The sequence below is a fragment of the Crocodylus porosus genome, unplaced genomic scaffold, assembly GCF_001723895.1.
Source record: "Crocodylus porosus isolate Cpor-Errol unplaced genomic scaffold, CroPor_comp1, whole genome shotgun sequence".
Lineage (NCBI taxonomy): Eukaryota > Metazoa > Chordata > Crocodylia > Crocodylidae > Crocodylus > Crocodylus porosus.
In genome coordinates this window covers 25,851,766-25,869,731 of record NW_017728915.1, presented here as the reverse complement: position 1 = coordinate 25,869,731, position 17,966 = coordinate 25,851,766, and the positions used below count along the sequence as shown (strand labels likewise).

General features: G+C 45.6%; 2 protein-coding genes and 1 long non-coding RNA gene across 3 annotated transcripts in view; 2 read left to right on the top strand and 1 right to left on the bottom strand.

Annotated features, from left to right (window-relative positions):
- Positions 1-4,793, top strand: part of LOC109310613 (fatty acyl-CoA hydrolase precursor, medium chain-like) — a 33,529-nt gene extending 28,736 nt beyond the window's left edge. Inside the window, exons 12-13 of the mRNA XM_019535872.1 lie at positions 2,916-2,988; positions 3,089-4,793. Of these exons, the coding sequence (XP_019391417.1) occupies positions 2,916-2,988; positions 3,089-3,272 (257 nt within the window). The 3' untranslated portion in view covers positions 3,273-4,793. The remainder of the gene's footprint in view (positions 1-2,915; positions 2,989-3,088) is intronic.
- A 96-nt stretch (positions 4,794-4,889) lies between these two features.
- LOC109310616 lies at positions 4,890-6,112 on the bottom strand. The gene is made up of 2 exons (XR_002101272.1): positions 5,689-6,112; positions 4,890-5,646 (listed from the first exon to the last, which is right to left on the bottom strand). It is a non-coding gene; the product is annotated as an uncharacterized LOC109310616 (long non-coding RNA).
- A 2,215-nt stretch (positions 6,113-8,327) lies between these two features.
- Positions 8,328-17,966, top strand: part of LOC109310611 (fatty acyl-CoA hydrolase precursor, medium chain-like) — a 15,325-nt gene continuing 5,686 nt past the window's right edge. Inside the window, exons 1-9 of the mRNA XM_019535870.1 lie at positions 8,328-9,123; positions 9,729-9,933; positions 11,759-11,897; positions 12,805-12,938; positions 13,996-14,149; positions 14,412-14,516; positions 15,201-15,308; positions 15,866-16,006; positions 16,780-16,860. Coding sequence (XP_019391415.1) covers positions 9,048-9,123; positions 9,729-9,933; positions 11,759-11,897; positions 12,805-12,938; positions 13,996-14,149; positions 14,412-14,516; positions 15,201-15,308; positions 15,866-16,006; positions 16,780-16,860 — 1,143 coding nt within the window. The 5' untranslated portion in view covers positions 8,328-9,047. The remainder of the gene's footprint in view (positions 9,124-9,728; positions 9,934-11,758; positions 11,898-12,804; positions 12,939-13,995; positions 14,150-14,411; positions 14,517-15,200; positions 15,309-15,865; positions 16,007-16,779; positions 16,861-17,966) is intronic.

The window sequence follows — 17,966 nt, the reverse complement described above, 5'->3', positions numbered from 1 at the left end:
ATGGCCTAACACCTTGCACTGAGACTGCTCAATATATTGCCCAGGCTACTAGGTTATAGCATGCAGTAAGTTTGTGAAGTATCCTAATGATATTTTTCTGCCCAGGGGCACTTTTACAGTACAGAACTACTTTTCCCAGTTATTGTAAGGAGCACCTGCACACACCATCCCAGCCTGCTGGTCATTTTTCATTAGCTGTCTTTCTGAGGGCAACTTATCTTGGTGTGACAAGGAAACCTACTGGCAAGGTTCCCTCTAAGCTGCATGCATGCATGGCTGCACACAATAAAAAAATCTTGCTGCGCAGTAACTTTTTTGATGCTGCGCACCTGCCCGGAGAAGAGCTGGGCTGCGGCTCCCTGTAAACTTTGTGCGCAGAGCATAGCGAAGGGACTGGAGCTGGTGTGGGACACTTACTGGCAGTAAGCTACCGCTCGGCTGCGTGGGGCCCTCTGCTCCTCGCTCCTCACTGTGCCAGCATTCCCGTGGGGAGGGAGCGGCACAGGGCAGGCAGCACTTCCTCCCCAAGGTGGGCGCAGGAATGAGGGCTGGGGCAAAGCCAGACACCACGCCAGCTCTGCTGGCTCCAGGGAACTGCTCCACTCCCCAACCACTTCAAGTGCACTTCGCCCTGACGCCATGTGCCTCCCTGGCCCAGGGCAGTTGGAGGAATGGAGAACCTACCTTGTGAGAGGAGATCGGTGGGTTGTAGCCCCAGGCTTCAGGGCTTTTGTTGGTCACCTGAAGGAGCAAGGAAGAGCTTGCCCCTCTCGCCTTTAAGCCCTGGACACTGGCCACAGCCAGAAAGGGTGCTGGCACCCCCGGAGGTATTGAAAGGCCTCCCAGGTGCAAGGACTGTGGGATTTTGCCTGCTTCTAGCATGGGGTATGGTCAGCTGTCTAGGTCTGTTTGAACACATCTTGCCCAAGAAACGGCCTGCCACTGCCATGGCAAAGGTCTCGGTGCTCCTGTTGTGTGTCCAGCTCCCATCCTGTGGCCCACAGTGGGGTTTTAGGGCAGGGGCTGCCCTGGACCTACAGTGTACAAAAGGAGCTGGAGTGGATGCTGTGAACCCCTTTGCACAGTTGTCTGCCAGCATGTGCAGGGGCTTTGCCTGAGACTTCCCAGCAGGTCCCTTTTAGTCTTATGCTCCTGAATGCAGGCAGTCCCCTGGTGTGTGCTAAAAGGGGGAGGCAGGACCAATTTGGGAACAGACGGAAATGGCATGCCCATGGATCACTACACCTTAGAGGGAACGTTACCTAGCGGCTGTAGCCTATTCAGAGCCCTGTACCACCCTTTGCTTGCTGTCTAGCCAGCCAGAGGGCCAAGCTGATGTTAGCATTCCCTCAGCAGCTTTCCCCTTATTCCTCACTAACCTAATCTCTAATATCAGCCCTTGCACTTTTACAGGACAAGCACTTCATATAAACAGTAACAATTATTAGCACAGTTTATAGTGCAGTTTGGACAAAAGCCCATAAATTACAGGATGTAAAACTAAGTTTAGTGTTACTGTGGCCATTGGTGACCAATGCAAAAACACGTCCCACTAAGATTATTGAGTATCTGGCAAAGGTCACTTGCTATCTGGATGATTTGCTCCTCTTCATGTTTTGTCTGGTCGGGCCTGAACTTTCAGACGATAGACTGAGTATATCCTTATGGGATGTTGGATTTTTTTTTTTAAGCTTCTGAATTAATCCTTGCATTCAAGAATGTTGCAGTTGAAGTAGGTAACTTGCTGTGCCTGAAGACATGCTGATAGTACCACACCTTCATTATTTGAAGTGTCCTGTACACAAGACACAGATTTAGCTTGGGCAGGGCAGGTTTTCTTATTGGTAGAGGGATGAGGTTGTAGCTGTGTTGGTCTAAAAGTAAAAGCAGTCAACATGGTAGACATAATAACTTTTATTAGACCAACTAGACAGTTACAAAAAATGTTCTTAATTTCCAGACTTCTGTGCTCACGTGCTCTTTCTCAGGCAAAGGAGAATGCAAAGATTGTTAAATTTATCTCAGGTAGAAATAAATTCTTATTGCACAGGTAGAAATAAATTAAGAATTTGTCCCTGTATGCCATTCTGTTCCCATTACACCAGCACCCCATGTACTTGAGCTTGGAGATTTCTGGTTAGTGGTGCCTACTAGAACCTGAGTGTCCTCAAGCTTCCATACCAGGGCCCATCACTTCCGCAGTTTCCATTTATTTCAGATATCTTACAAGACGGCCATTTCTGAGTGGTCCATGATTTTACACAACATGGTCCCACTGTAGAAGCATCAAAGCTGCATGTTTTGTTTTGGGGTTTTTCTGGCAGAGCTCTATTACAATCCCCTTTGAGCTAAACTGAAAACATCTTTCCGCTTAAATCAGATATCTGTTTGTGGCACACCAATGGTGGGATATGTTTAATAACAAGCAATTAAAAAAAAAAAAAAGTTACCCTCTATACAGTAGGTAGAGTTCTTTGGGGTGCAATGTCTTGTGTATTCCAGGGGCCACCATCCTCTTCCCCCAGGGTCTTGTGACATTTTGAATTCTGCAGTGGAAAAGAGGCTGAGTAGCATTTGGACCTTTTCTTCAGTTTTGATTGGTGCAAGACCAGTACAGAGCAATGGATGCTACCGTTCTGATCACCAGAGCATGGCAGTCCCCAGGGTGAAGTACATAGATAGAAACCATCACATGACAAAATGCTCCTTGTCCTGTAGAGGGAGTAACTTGTATTTCTTAAGTGCTTGTCATGAATACATATTTCACTCTCTGTGACTCACAAGCAGGGATGTGAGAATTGAGTTCTGTTGCAGTCTGTTTCTTGATAAGTTTTATTTGCCCATGCTATCAGAGTCTGCATTTCATTTGTAATAGTTTGATTACTGGCTACACTAAAGTTTGTAACCTCTTTCAGGTAATGGTACAGAGGAAGAGAAACAGCTTAGCCGAAAAATGATGAAATATTGGGCTAACTTTGCACGGAATGGGTAAGATGCATGATGCAGTAAAATTGTGTTGTAGTGTCTGCATTTGTCAGCTCTCAGTAGTTTAAATGGGGATTTTATTCTTCATTATGGTTTTCTCCAGAAATCCTAATGGCGATGATTTGATGGAATGGCCAGTCTTTGACCTGAAGGAGCAATACCTGGAATTTAATCTAAAGCAAGGGAAAGGACAGAAACTAAAAGAGAAGAGAAGCGAATTCTGGACAAAAACCTTAGCTGAGAAACTAAAAACAATCAAGGACAAGGAAAAACGCACAGAGCTGTAACTGGTAACATTTTATAATAGTTCCTTCAGTTTGTCTAAGCAAAATGCTGATCTGATAATTGTGGTTCACATTTTTACGCCTTGAATAGGATCTTAATGATAAGATGGGAAGTGGTGCCAAACCCAAATGTCCACCCATTTGGTTCAGATGTTTACTCCTTTGAAGATAAAAACTGTCTTTCCTTGTGGATTAGTAGTAGAGTTAGTGGTGCTGTAGCTATGATGAACAAAGTAATATGTGAGAAGCAAGGGGTTTTGATGATGACTTTTATCGGACTACCTTCAGAAGCCGCTGACCAATAAACACCAAATGGAACTTAACCATACCCAAATAACAAGTGCAAAGTGCAAAACTTATCAACACCTCCCCATTACCAGTACAATCAGCACCACCCTGCAGCAGAACCCTCAGAGTCCACAGATCCTACACATGCCTATCACAGAAAACGGTGCATCTCATCCGGTGTATCTGATTCACCCACGTAGCCTCCATGGGGGCAACTAAACTACTACAGCACTCCCAGATTAATTCAAAAGGGAAAAAATATCCAGTCAGCAAAGGAAAACACTTTTCATGATTGTTGTACTGAATTAAATCTGCAGAAGACCTCCAGAACATGGACCTGGAAACAAAAATTCCTAAATTTTACTGGACACTAAAAACCACAGGCAATGGCTCATGATAATTTGCCTGCTCTTTAATTTCTCTATACTCTCTGGATAGAAGTGAGCCTCTTTCTTTTTGAATGTTCTTATTCTTTCACACAATTAGGTTATCTAGTTGAACTGCCCCTTTACCCGTCTGTAGCAGTTTTTGATAACTTCTTTGCTCCCCATTTTTACAGCTCTCTTCTGCTTCTTTGAGCTGCTTTTGTTTACCTACTGGAGCTAAACAGAAGTCAGCGTTTTATGTGGAATTTAGCTTCGGCACTGCTTCATTTCCAGACCTGAAGAAGAGCACTTTGTGCCTGAGAACTCATTTACTAAGCTACTCCCAGCTATTCAATTTGTCCTCTAAAATATATTGCCAAAAAGCACACCCTTGCGTCTCAAATTAGCACTGCTTCTCGGGACTGTTAATGTTCTGACTGAACTTGTACCTACACTGCACTCGGGTCTCTCTCTGATGTGAGGGTTGCTTTCCAAAAAAGCCTCGCATAAAGCAAATTCATTCTTACATGTAATTAATAGGGATGTGTACTAGCCACCTTTTTTTGCTTCACGGCTGGCTCAGGAGGAGGGTTAGGAGATGCACTAGAAGATCACTTAGACGACATTTCACTAAATTCAATAATAAAAGCAAATAGACGCTCCACAACGTGAGTGCAAATAGCAATTGACAATGTGAGACTGAGGCAAGTGCACGATGGCATCGCATACCCGCTTCACTCGCCCTCCCACAATGCATCACTCGCGTCACTGCATAGCTGCGTTGCATGCTTCTTTGCATAAGATCAGTTTTTTTCTTGCACAAAGCGAGTTTCTGGTATAGATAAGGTCGTCGCATATAAGCAAAATAGCATGCAACGAATAGAGACACGAGTGTATTTTTAATGATTAATTTTTAAAATTAAAGTTAATGATTAACTTTTTATGATTAATTTTATGAGTTTTTTTGTAGTTGGTCTACAAAGATGCATAACTAAGGAGCTACAAAAATCGCTATTGTGCAGTTTTCACAGAAACTGCAATTTTGGGGGGGGGGGGAGGGGCAGGCTCTGCAAAAAAGCATGGGCTCCTGGGGGAAAAAAATTACCAAAAATTCAATGCTGGCTCTATCTGGGGAGCCTCCTGGCAGCCCAGCTGGAAGGAGCAAGGGCAGGATGTCTGCTGCCTCCACCCCTTGCTACTGATTGGCTGTGAGGGTTGTCTGTCATGCAGCCCTGCCCCCTCCACCAATTGGTGGCAAGAGGCAGGGCCACATAATGGACAGCCTTCCTAGTGAATCAGCAGTGAGGGGTGGGGCCATATGATGGGCAGCCAGTCAGCAGCAAGGGGGCAGGGCCACATGATGGATAGCCCTCACAGCCAATCAGTGGCATGGGGTGGGGTCACCAAAAGGATGTGGGGGCCCACCACACTTGCCTTATGAAAATGGCTGCTGGCCCCAAGATCTGCCTGCAAAACTGGCCAGCCACCACCTTGAGCTCAGCAGACCCCTGTGCATAACTCCCCTGCCCTCTGCCTGTAGGTGCCAGGAGAGAAATGTAAAAAGGCCACCACACACGTGGTCACGTCCGTGACAGCAGGCGGTGTAGAGCATCCAAGAACTGACACGTCTCTGCCAACTTCATCTTGCTTTAGAAGAAGCCTGGCTCATCTCTCTAGGTTTCCTGGCTTTGTAATTTGTATCACTTCACAAATGGGTGTAACTGCTTCGTGTAGTTGAAATTAACTTTGTATCCAAATAAATCAACCTGTCCCTAGTTGAAATTAACTTTGTATCCAAATAAACCAATGCGTTCCTGACTTACAGTGCTAAGTGTGTCTATCTTAATTCTTCACATAAACTCTGAACCGCCTAACAATAAATTGACTTCACACGTCTGTCTTGTGTGAGGCACTGCAAGAGTGAAGGAAGAGATATCTGTTTTTGAGGACTTAAGATGAGGGATTGACTTAAACTATTACCTTCAATAGTATGGTTGTGTCCTTTAAAAGAAAGACCAGACAAGTTAAGCCAATTGTATACAATATTACAACAAGAAATTTCTCAATATGTGGTAGAGAAGCTGTTGTTGAAATGAAAGCCAAAGCTTCCGGGATCCAGTATTTCACTGAAACCAAGCAAACTTCAATATACTGTAGAAACATAAGCCAGCAGTCTACAAGAAGTTAGGTAGCAGGGTATTGTATCCAGGCAGCCACTTTTACAGCTTTTTCTTTATGAAAAAAATGAAAAAATATTGTTTACATGTAATGCATGTTTTTAAAGGGGTGACTGTCAGGGTTAAAGCAATAACCTGCTTAGTATTATGACGGAATGGTAAATGATCAAAGTGTTCGTTCAGGTGATTTTGGTAGGAGTACCGGATTGCATCCTGCCACAAATTTGATCTGGTAAAAAATTCATAAGCTCTTTCTCAGATGCTATTGCAATATGTGTAGCAAAGTTTGGAAAGGCCCAAACTTGTTTTGCTGTACTCAACATAGGATACCTACAGGTGCAGACGTGATGCCTTCGAAACGGAGTTGCCGCACGTCGGTCACTTTAAAGTCATGTGACTGCATGGTACAGCTGAGGCAGTGGGAAGCTGATAAAATCAAAGCTACACATGCAGAGGAAGGAAACTGGTGTGTGACAACACTAGTAAAGTACTTTGAGCACAGACCCAGGAATCGCTGTTTTGATTGCTCAGTGTTTTTTGTACCTGAAAAGCCTGCAGTGATTAGTGACAAGATATTGCATGTTGTGCAAGCTGCTCGTAATAGAGGCAAAAATGCAACTGAGGATTTGTTCCATTACTATTTGAGCAGCGTCAAAAGTTGGACATCCTCTTCTTCAGTTAACCTGTCTGTTGCAGGGATTGGCTTCTGTAGGGAAAAACTCGAGAAGAACAGCCTCCATGCCCGTGGCTTGTTTAGAAAATCAAAATTGGGGTGCATTACTATTTTGAAAAACAGCTGTGTATGCAGTGGTGATGGACACGCTCTGTTTGTTTTTAATACTTTTCAATCCTTTTGGCTGAGGATAAAAAGTAAGAGGTATTACTTTCTGAATGACCCTTGTAATATTGCTAAAGGGTAACTCAGGTTCTCATGTACCAAACCTCTAGAAGGACCAATCACACACAGAGAAACAAAACATTAACATGTTTCTCAGAGGGTAAAGCATTTCTTAACTAGATTTGTTTTACCATCTTGTAAAACTGCACCATGTTACATTTTGCACAAATAATTTCTTCTTATCATTGTCATTTACTCTTCCTCGGAAAACTACATAAACAAGAGCACTGAGATTTTATTTGCTTGCTGATACCTCAGTGTGTAGGTCCTTGTAAGCTGTGACTACTACACATTATTAGGTAATAATAGTGTCAACATTTTTAATTTAATGTCTACAGTAAAGATGTGGTTCTGAAACTAAAATCACCATAACTTGGTGTGACTGAATGGGGCACCAGGCACTAACTTAGGAGGGTGCCAACAGAATTGCCCTCACCCCTGCAGAGTCCATGAACCAGCAGGAGAAGCAGCCTAGTGCCCCTACTTAGTTGGCATCCGGGGTCTGGTGCCCAACTTGCTCACACCAAGTTCTGCTACTGGTAATTGTCTTTGGTTTGAAAAAAGCATCTTTACTGCAGACATTTAAATTAAAAATGAAGACATTGTTACCTAATTTTAATCGCTGCTGCTTTTCCGGCAGTAACCTGATGCACAGATGCTACACCTGAAAACTGGGGTGCACAGACTGGACTGCAACTGTGGCAGCAACGAGCAGCAGCTGGGGAGAGTCTTTGAATCCCCAGTGTAGGTAAGACTCCCGTGCCTCCCTAGAAGAATATTAGTATCCTGCTGGAGGTTGATTAAGGCCAGGGCAAGGGATTTAATACCTGTAATATCTGGGGTCAGACTTGATGATCTACTGAGGTCCCTTCCGACCCAAACGTATATGAATCTATGAACCTCCCCCAGGTAGAGTAGCAAGGCAGAGAAGCCAGGAACAGTGCAAAGTGGAGTTGACTGTTGTGGACCACTGGGCCTTTGTTTGGGAGGAAGCTAAAAGATTCCTCAAGGGAGTGGGAAGAGGAAAATGAGCCCGTCTGGAGAAGAACAGAGGGCACATCTGTCCGGCAGGGGTGGACTGAATAAAGCCCACCTCGTGGGGAACGGAGCCTTGGTGGATCTGGCCCTCTGGGGGCCAGGTTGTGACTCTTAGGCTTAGCCCTAAGGATGTGGTGGTGCTAGTTAACCCCCATGGGAGAGAGTATTACAGAGTTCCCCGGAGTGCAGGGGAAAGTTGTTTGCCACACCAGACAACTGGAGGCTGGACTCCTCACCCTCCCTCCCTCCCACCTGCTGGGCACCTATTTCTGCTCACCAGCTGAGGGGTGACCAGGGCTCTAGCCCTCCCTGCTCCTGTTCGGGTAGCTTGCCCCCTCCCCAGGTACTGGAAGAAAGCAACTCGTTCTTTCGAGGATGCTGCGGCAGCTCCTCCACAAACCCTCTCCGGCTTGGTGCACAGAAACAGAATGCGGCTATAATCTGCCCCTTGCATTTCGTGCTATCCCTGCCAACCCCTCCCTGCCTCAGCATTTTTTATCTTGGACAAACAGCCAAAACTTTGAAAATGCTGCTGCTGAGCTTTATCTTGGGGGGGTGGGGGACGACAAATTGTAGGGGTGGGATCCCTGGCAAGCCCAGCAAACTCCCCTGGGTGCAATGTTGCTTTTCAGTGGGACTGAATAACACGTTTGTCTGGTTTTGGTTAGTTGTTAAGGAAGCAGCCAGCTGCTGTAATTTCAGTCAGCAGGTGGTAGAAGTCAAAAGGAGTTTGGGTAATACCCAGTCTGTGGGATTAAAAGCAGCTAGAAACTATGATTGCGTACTCTTGTTCCTAGCTGTTCTTGTCTGACCTGTGCCAGATTCAGGTTAATAATTATTTTCCTTTGCAAGATGCCAGAGCAGTCCGCATTCAGTCGTGGTCTCGACAGTTAATCCAGAATATGTTTGAGACCTGAATTGCAGCCCCTCGGGCAAAGCTGATTCACGGTGGAACCTTTGTACCTGATCTTCCAGCACATAAAACAAGCTAACCTGTAATCCCAGCATAAGAATGGCATCTGCTTGTGAGATTTCATTGCTTTTTGCACTGATTTGTGGTACAGGGCTCACCGCTTCTGGGGCTGCAGGTAAGAAGGGAGACTGCTTATTATTGTGTTGGTTGCATTGTAAATGCAGGGTCAGTTTTTCCGAAGTTTGTCTTAGTGTCTCTGAATGTGTGAGCACAGCATAGAACTGCCTGTGCATAAGCATTTGCCTGAGCACACGGGAGAGCACGGCCATGGCTATAATGCACCCTTCGTGCTGTTCTTTGAGAGGACAACCCTGGCACCCTCAAGGGCAGCCTAGCAGCTCTCAGCAGAACTGCTTGGACAAAGGATGTTTTTCCCTGGAAAAGGCTGATTTGTTGAAACCAAAATTGGTTGTGGGAAAGGGTCAGGCTAAGTGACTTTTCATGCAGAATTGTAGTCAGGTTGGGGGTGGGGGGGTTGCTTGTTTGTTTTTAAGAATAAAGTCAAATTTCCTAAAAGATCAAACCAAAGCATGCAAAAATTATTGAAATGAGGTAGTGTGATCAACCTCTTCTACACATCTGCATACTTGACTAAAGCATTTTCAAGATTTTGGTTTTTTGGTTCCAAACAGAAGGAAGGAAACTTTGAGAAATCTGATTCCTGCCCAATCTTGTTGTCACCACGTGTGTGTTCATTATATTTCCTTGCATGTTACACAGGACAGGAAGGTGCCCGGCCAGAAGTGTTTGTGTCCCAGGGGCGACTCCAGGGGACACAAGCTCGCGTGAAGGGAACGGACAGGCTCGTGAATGTTTTCCTTGGCATCCCTTTTGCAAAGCCACCTGTCGGGTCCCTGAGGTTTGCCCCTCCAGAGCCACCTGAACCATGGACCGATGTCAGAGATGCAACTTCCTACCCACCCTTGTGAGAGCCGTACCATTCCCATTGCTGTTTGTCACTGTTTGTGCGCGATCTTTGGCCCAGGGAGTGACCTTGAGGAGCGGCCAGGATTGGCTGGCACTGGGCTGACAATACTAAAGTGCTTCATAAGCCTTTCATAAGTCTGTTAGATAATGTAAGAGAAGCTGTTTAAAATCCTTTCCTTTGTGCACCAGAGTATCTTGTTGCCTGTTGAAATTCCTCGGCGTGCAGGACAATCATTATAAACAGGGTGGTCACCATCCTGATTTAGCTGAGACAGTTCTGGCCGGGATTTCCCAGGCAGGTCCCAGCAGGCTGTGGAAGAGCATCCCAGGGGTAGGGAGGCAGAGCAGCACAGCTGTGAAATTGCCCTAAAATAAGTGAGCTTGATTAGTGGAATGACCATTAAAAAGAGGAGATGATTGTTAACACCTGTGAGGTAAAGAATAATGGGTCATTAGTGGGCTATTGCCTCCCTTAGCTGCCTGACTGGTAATATCAGAGCTGCACCACACCATCCTGCCCCCACCTCTGCCCGCAGCAGCACTGACTTGGAGGGGGTGGGAGTGGGGAAGTGTCTTGGATTTCACATTGTCTCGTATGGTCACCCTAATTATCAAGCAGCACTTCTACCCTCCAGCTCCTTAGTCCTATATACAGACACAAGCAAGAGGACCCAGAGCTGGGACATTTTCCAAGCTTAGCTATGACTTCTCCTTGCGAGCAAGGAGGTGCAGGTGCAGCTCTCATCCATGCTGCCTTCTCTTTGGCCTCCGTGTTCTTTATGCATTTATTTAAAATTTCAATATGGGCCAAATATATGCAACTGGACCAGGAAAGGATGACTGGGAGAATCTGCCGGTGAAATGAGCAGCAGCAGTTTTGTGACTGCAACCAGTGCAAATACCCCTCCTTTTGGATGGGGTGCACTGGAGCCTGCTGAGCCTCTAAGTAAGATTGGCCAAATTTGAAATGCGTATCACAAGATACTGTTGGTCACTCTGTCTTTTGCTCCCATTCTGTACCTCTGATCTGCTGCTGCTCTTCCATGAATTCAAATTCACTCTGAAACCATCTGTGCTCAAAATCTGTGCCCAGAGTGTGATATTTGCTGCCTACCATCAGCCTAATAACAGCTTTAGCTTCTGGTCGTACATAGAGCACAGTGAGGGACTGTAGGGCAGGGCTTCAGTCCTGCATACTGCCTCCTGCACCAGCCTTTCTGGTCAGCACTGTGTTCGCCTAAAACTGTGGTGCTCATCTCCTGGCCCGCAGGCCAAATCTGGCCCATGGAGCCCTGCCATCTGGCTCACAGGGGTTCCCACAGGTCCAAAAACTGGGCAGTGGGAGAGTGGTGGGAGCAATTGCTGCTTCTCTGCTGCCAAATATTTGGACCCGCAAGCCAGTAAGCACACTAGATTGGCAGGCATGGGAGCTGGCTGGATTTGGGGCAGGGCCCGATCCTGCAGCGCAGGGCTGAGTGGAGGGAGCATGGGGCAGAGGGGGTGTATGGGGCCCCAATGCAGCAGTGTGAGGCTGAGGCAAGCTGCATGGGCCTGATCCTGGGACACAGACCCCATCAGCCTGCAGAATGGCCCCATGGCACCAAGAGTTTGAGCACCACTGTCATAAAACCATCGTGTCCCTGAGAGCGTAGCAATCATTGGAGGCAGTTACAGAGTAGGGGCTAAGATCTTTGTTCTTGCTGTGCAAAATGTTCTGGGCTTTCAGGTTGTGGGCCGTGAGGGTGGGGGTCTGTTCACTTTCCGTTACTGCTGCTGCTCCAGCTGTGGGCTGCTGGGCTCACCCTTTCTGCTCTCTTGTGTAGCTGTCCCCAGGACCTGACCTTTCTGAGAAGAATTCAGCAAACGTGGAAAGAAAAGCACGCTCCTCTCATAACTTCTGAAGACTGTTTGTTTCTAAATATTTATACTCCCGCCGATTCAGACAAGAAGACCAAGTTACCTGTAAGCCAATCAACTGTACAAACTTCATAAACTCATTGCAACTGCAATACGTGATGACACTCTTGACAGTCTAAACTTAGTCCTGGACATTTAGGTCACTTAATTGCTGTTGAAATTTTTTCTACCGGGCATCACTAGAATTAACATCCCATCTCTTATGACAAGTTTTGATTTCCATTATTTTTCACTGAGGCTGGGGGCCAGATCTGCCAAGGTATTCAGTCAACAGCAGGTCCAGATAGGCGGATTTGGCAACTCACTTCCCAGGCTTGATGCTTAGCCTGTTTGTGTGTATCTGAGAATTAGTTCACGCACCTATGTTAAGATGCCTGACCATCCCTATGAATCTAATTCTGAGGTTCCTATCTGCCCAAATCAGTTTTGAAGCTGGGGCTTAGATAATGCCAGCATTATCTAGGCATTTTTACCATTACCTGTGGAGAATTTCCAATTTGGCTTTTTTTTTAGCTAGATGAGTGGCTATTTTAAGTTTACTTTTTCCTGAAAAATCGCAAGAAACAAAATATTAACCTGGACTAAAAAATGTTATTTTGATCATTAAGAAATGTGAAAGAGGATTTGTGGAGGAGCGCAAAGAAGTTAAAGCCTCAGTTCCTGTGGGTGACGTTAGAATTTGGGTGTTGCTCCTAGGTTCTTTTAAATATTTCTACAGGTCTTCCCTTTTCAATAATTGGCAAGAGCATGAGTCTTAGACGGTGCTTTTTAGACTAAAGACTGCCTGTGACTACAGCTTTGGTAGTCCTTAGTATTTTTCAGATGAACGAAACAGAAATATAATAATGCTTGTTCATCACCAAAGATGATGCTACCTGCAGAGTATTTTCTTTCCCAAATGAAATTGTTCATGCTGTACACAGAGGCTTTCTTCATCTTGTTCTCTCCCGAGGTGATGGTGTGGATCCACGGAGGCAATTTTATATTTGGTGGGGCGTCCAGGTTTGACGGGTCAGCCCTCTCAGCCTACGAGGACGTGGTGGTGGTGATCATTCAGTACAGATTAGGACTGCTTGGATTCTTTAGGTAAGATGCTCTATTTTAGCCTTTCAAGAATATTTCCTATCACACTGGAAACAGTGAGAGGATTAGATTACCAAACCTCCAGGGCCAGCTCCTCTGGTTAATATAAATCACCCTAAATGCATCTAACTCAAAGATGTATTGTTTTATTGGGCTCTACTGGTTTACTCCAGTTGAGGGTTGGGTCTTAAATTCTAGTCTGTCCGGCCCCAGTTGATAGCAACCCCCTAATTAGGATGGAGGGTGAGGCTATGTAGAGCATTCCCTTTGTAGCTATTCCAGTCATGCCCCCCAGCCCTCCCGTAAAGCAGGGTTCAGGCAGTATAAAAGGCCAAGGATCTCTGTAGGATGGTGAACAGCATCTTCACAGCAGAGGGCAGGAAGTTGGTACTGCTTCAGTCCTGATGGCATGGGCAGCACTATGGAAAACTTCAGCATGACTTTTGGTTTTTATTCTCAAGTCTACCACTACCCAGGTATAGCATTTTGTCCACATCTCTTGAAAGGATACTGCCATGTAACTGGTACATTTAAAAGTGATGCTGGAGTCAGGGGTTCCTTTTGCGCAATCTTGGGTGGGGGGGAGGGTTGTTTGTTTTTAGATCAAATGTCTTTTTCCCTAAACAGAGCAGAAGTCAAGCATGAGCTGCAGTTCCCAGCCTCTTTCACCAGTACTCAGTTCAAAAGCTCTGTCCTTTTTATCTTTTTTAGCAGGACCATATGAGCAGTTCTGCTGGGATGTCAGCTGGGTCCCTGCAGCCTTCTCTCATTGCTTCTTTGGTCTTCCTGCATCTTTCACAGCCACACTAGCCTTTTTAAAACAACATTCAGGGATTCCCTTCCACTTGTGTCTTGCCTGGGATCACTGTTTTTTGGGTGACATCAATTTTTGGGGTGGTTTGTGTTGCTCCAGTTTTATGAAGGGCCTTAGTATGTCTTATAGCATTGTAAAAGCAAGGTGATAGTTGCACCTCAATGACATCCATATTCCCTTTCTAGTTATGGTGAGAAAAGGCTAATGTACTAACTGAGAATTTCCTATCTGCTGATTTTCTTTCAGTACCGGTGATGAACATGCTCGTGGAAACTGGGCATATTTGGATCAAATAGCAGCTCTCCAGTGGATTCAGAAAAATGTTGAGCATTTTGGAGGCAATCCAGGATCTGTTACTATATTTGGCGTGTCTGCAGGCTCGGTCTCTGTTTCTGCACTAGTAGGCTTACAATAAATACGCAAACTTAATTTTTAAAAGCAAACCCCAACCATTCAGTGTGGGACTTCTGAAATCTCATTTACAAAGTAAATGGGATTGGTACATTGCACAATGTCTGCAAACATAGACCCTAATCCTTAAAAAATTAAGCATGTGTTTACCTTTCTTGTGGAATACAGTGTACCTATCTGTGCACAGAGTGACAGGACTATGGCTTTAATGTGCCCTTAGCGTTCTCTTTGCTTCCTTTTCTCCCTTGTAGGTTTTGTCTCCCTTGTCCAAAGGCTTATTCCATAAGGCCATATCAGAGAGTGGGACTGCACACCTTGTTTCTGGAGCCTTACCTTCTGTTGAAGTCATTGCTCAGGTCAGTTCTTTTGTGTGTGTGTTCGGTTGTTCAGAATACAAAACAAAAAAAACGTTATGCTTAATGTTTGGGTTAAAATAAAAAGAAAGAAAATGTTTAAATTGCATTTCATCCAATAAGGTTAATCTACCCTAACCCCAACCCAAAGCAAATGTATGCTGAGCTTTTGAAAGTACTGGTAATTGTTTTCATGCTCTTCCATTTTGCAATGAAACCAGGTTTAACGCTAACTGGAGATTCTAACATCTTCAGGAGGTTTTGAGTTTCTCTGAGTGCTGGGGTACTAGCTTGTCATGCGTCTGCTCCTCCGCACGCTGCCACAGTAATTAATGTAACAAAACATCTTGAAAGTGAATATGAGATCAGAATCCTCACATCGTACATGTTTTTCAATATGAGCAAAGAGGCAAGAGATGATCCAATAACAATGTCTTAGCATCAATACTGTCAAGTGAATTTCATCATGGAATTAAAATCTCTCTCCATATACACCTTTCATTCTCCTTGTTTGAGTTTCCTCGTTGTGTTTGATTCATATTGTTATCATGATGTTCTTTCTATAGCATGGGCTAGCACCACACCGCTAAGAGTAGTATGCACGTGTGCTGTGAAGGGGTTATATGTAAACTTGCTATGACCGCCTTCCAAACAGCGCCAATCCTTGTCTTTGTAAATCACATACAGAAAGCGGCCAAGTTATATGCCTGCGAGACAACCAGTTCAGTTGCCATTGTTCACTGCTTAAGACAGAAGACCAAGGAGGAGATGGTCTTCAACAGTAGTCTGGGACAGGTAGGTGAAACTCTCCCTGGTAACAAAATGCAATATGGCAGTAGAAGCTGCTCTGTCTCTGTGTAGAATTTGCACTTCGGCTTGTTTGAACCTGGCTGAAATTTTTCTAAAGCTTTTTTTTTTTTAATGATGGTTTAACTTTAACCTAAAAGTCCAATTCCAGAAAAATAACATGCACAGAGTCACTCAAACAGCTTCTCGCAATATTTTTTTATTTTTGCATCAGCCAACCAGGGCCAGCATAGCTTCAGTGAAGCTCAGGTGTGGGCATGCACCAGTACCAACTCGAGCCAGCACTAATTGTCTCAGAGATTAATTTAAAAGCTGTAAAACTTGCAGCCTGTTTTCACAATAGACAGATCATTATGACTCAAGCCAACAATCAGAAGCTGTTATCCCAAAAAACATGTTCCAACCTGGTGCACAGATTTCACAGAGATCTCTAATATCTTGAACCCCGTTGGGCAGTTAGAGTGGGCATAGGGACTAGATATTTTTCTGTATTAGAGAAGCAAGTAAAATATAACCAACAAATGATGGGTTTTTTTTCCCTTCAGGAAGTCCCAATGATACCTTTAGTTGTGGATGGCGTATTGCTTCCCAAGTCGCCCAAGGAGCTTCTGGCCAGAAAAGAGTTCAATGCTGTCCCATATATGATTGGAGTAACTAACAATGAATTTGGATGGAATGTGCGCGCTGTAAGATCATCATAAAAGCTGATTTTTCTGCATTAATAAATGAGGATGGGGGTGAGAGATTTGCTGATGGGACTTTCTTAGATGCAACAGTCTAGTTTGAATAGCCAGCAGGAGAAGCGTCTGGAGTTACTGAAGGACAAACCTCACTCGGGGTCCTTCAAAATTGTTAATCTTTGATTTGTGAGTGCGCTTCAAGGAGCCTTCCTAGTGTGAGGTGGACCTTGGTCAAGACCAGCAGTATGCACTAGAAACACTTGCGAGTCTTGTCTGGATATCTCTAGCCCTTGCACTTGCATGGAGACAGATCATCTGAGAAGGTCTGCCTGTGTACAGCTCATTGCATTACTGGGCCTCAGGTATTTTGCCTTTTAATAAACAGGTGACTGTCACATACTCCTGTTCTGGTTTGTTCCACCGAGACACAGTTTAACTAGCTGAGGGAATCATTAACTTTGTAATAAGGATCAGAGTTCATTTTCTCATGCCCGGCACTCACAGAGGATGTTGATTTCATGGTAAATAACCCTTCACCAATACCGTGTATGCGTGATGGGAAGTTGTTTTACCATGTGCAAACCACAGCTACCGGAAGAGACCGGAGCTGTGCATACAAGCTCTTTTGGATGCAACTGTGTTTTCCTGTAAGTCTGCACAGAGCCTAGCTCTGCAAAACAAACAATAGAGAACAAAAAGCTGGAATATAATAAGATCCAGTATTGAATCTCCTCAGACATCCAGTGGGTAGAATAACCCGTGTCTGTCTCTCTGTGCAGTCGTCCAACATTCCTGGCCTGAAAGAAGTGGGCGATAGAGCATCAATCATCTCAACAATCAAGTTTATCCAGCCATGGTTGGTAAGAGGCCATGAGATAAACTGATTTTGGAGCTTAGATTAATCTTTTTGCCTGTAGCACATTTTCTTCTTCAGTCTTGCATTCTCATGCTTTGGCTTATAGTCCTGCCGCCTCAGCACATGATTTTGTGAAGTCTTGGGCATGGGCCCAAGCTTATGCCCAAGGAGCAATAGCAGTGAAGTCCCAGGGACTGGGTACTGGGTGGGCAAAGGCACACAGCCTCAGATGGCATAGCCCAGCAATAATATCTGCTGAACCTTGTCAGGACAGGAACTATTTTCTGTTTTATGTTTGCAATAAATCAGTATCTTAAACAGTAACTTGTATATAAACCATAATGGAAATTCTGGGCTTTTAGATGTTTTCAGGCAACAAACAGCCAAGGCATGAGAGATGTTTTGGGAGAGGGGCAGGTTCTTGCATCCCATTGGTCTTTTGCTGCACGCTCCCATCTCTGACTTCTTTGGTGGTTTAATGAAGCTACCTAAGGAAAGAGGCTTGGCATGACCCAGACTGCATTGATTCCTGCAGAATTTAAAGCCACTTATATCAGCAGTCAATTTGCTTTAACTGTTTCTCTCAAAGAGGTCCCGTGTGTTTGAGTGTGGGCAGGGCCGGCCCCCCATTTTTGGGGCCCCCTGCCCCAAAGAAGCTGGTGGTGGTGGCAGCGGGGCTGGAGGGGTGGTGAGTGGCCGGACATGAAGCCAGCAACGGTGAGCGGCCGGACATAGGGCCATAGGCGGAGGAAGTAAACAAAATTGGGGGGGGGGTGAGAATGCATGCACACATGCCACCCCCCCCCGGGGAAAGTCGAAGGGGGAAGGGCCAAGGTGGGGAGCAGCAGCATTGCCAGGTACCACGCCACCCCAGCCCTGGCCCCAACCCCAACCATGCCAGCCCTGGGTGCCGCACCAGCCATGGCTGCCTCCCGGCTCTGGCCACTCCAGTCCTGGCCACACCACCGGCCCCGCCTGCCTCCCGGCTACCCAGGCGCTGGCTGCATCAGCCCTGGCTGCCTCCCCACCCCTGCCCCAGCCGGGGCCCAGAGTGGGGCCAGCCTCAGCTACACGGCCAGGCTGGAGGGGATGGAGCCCCCCGGACCCCTG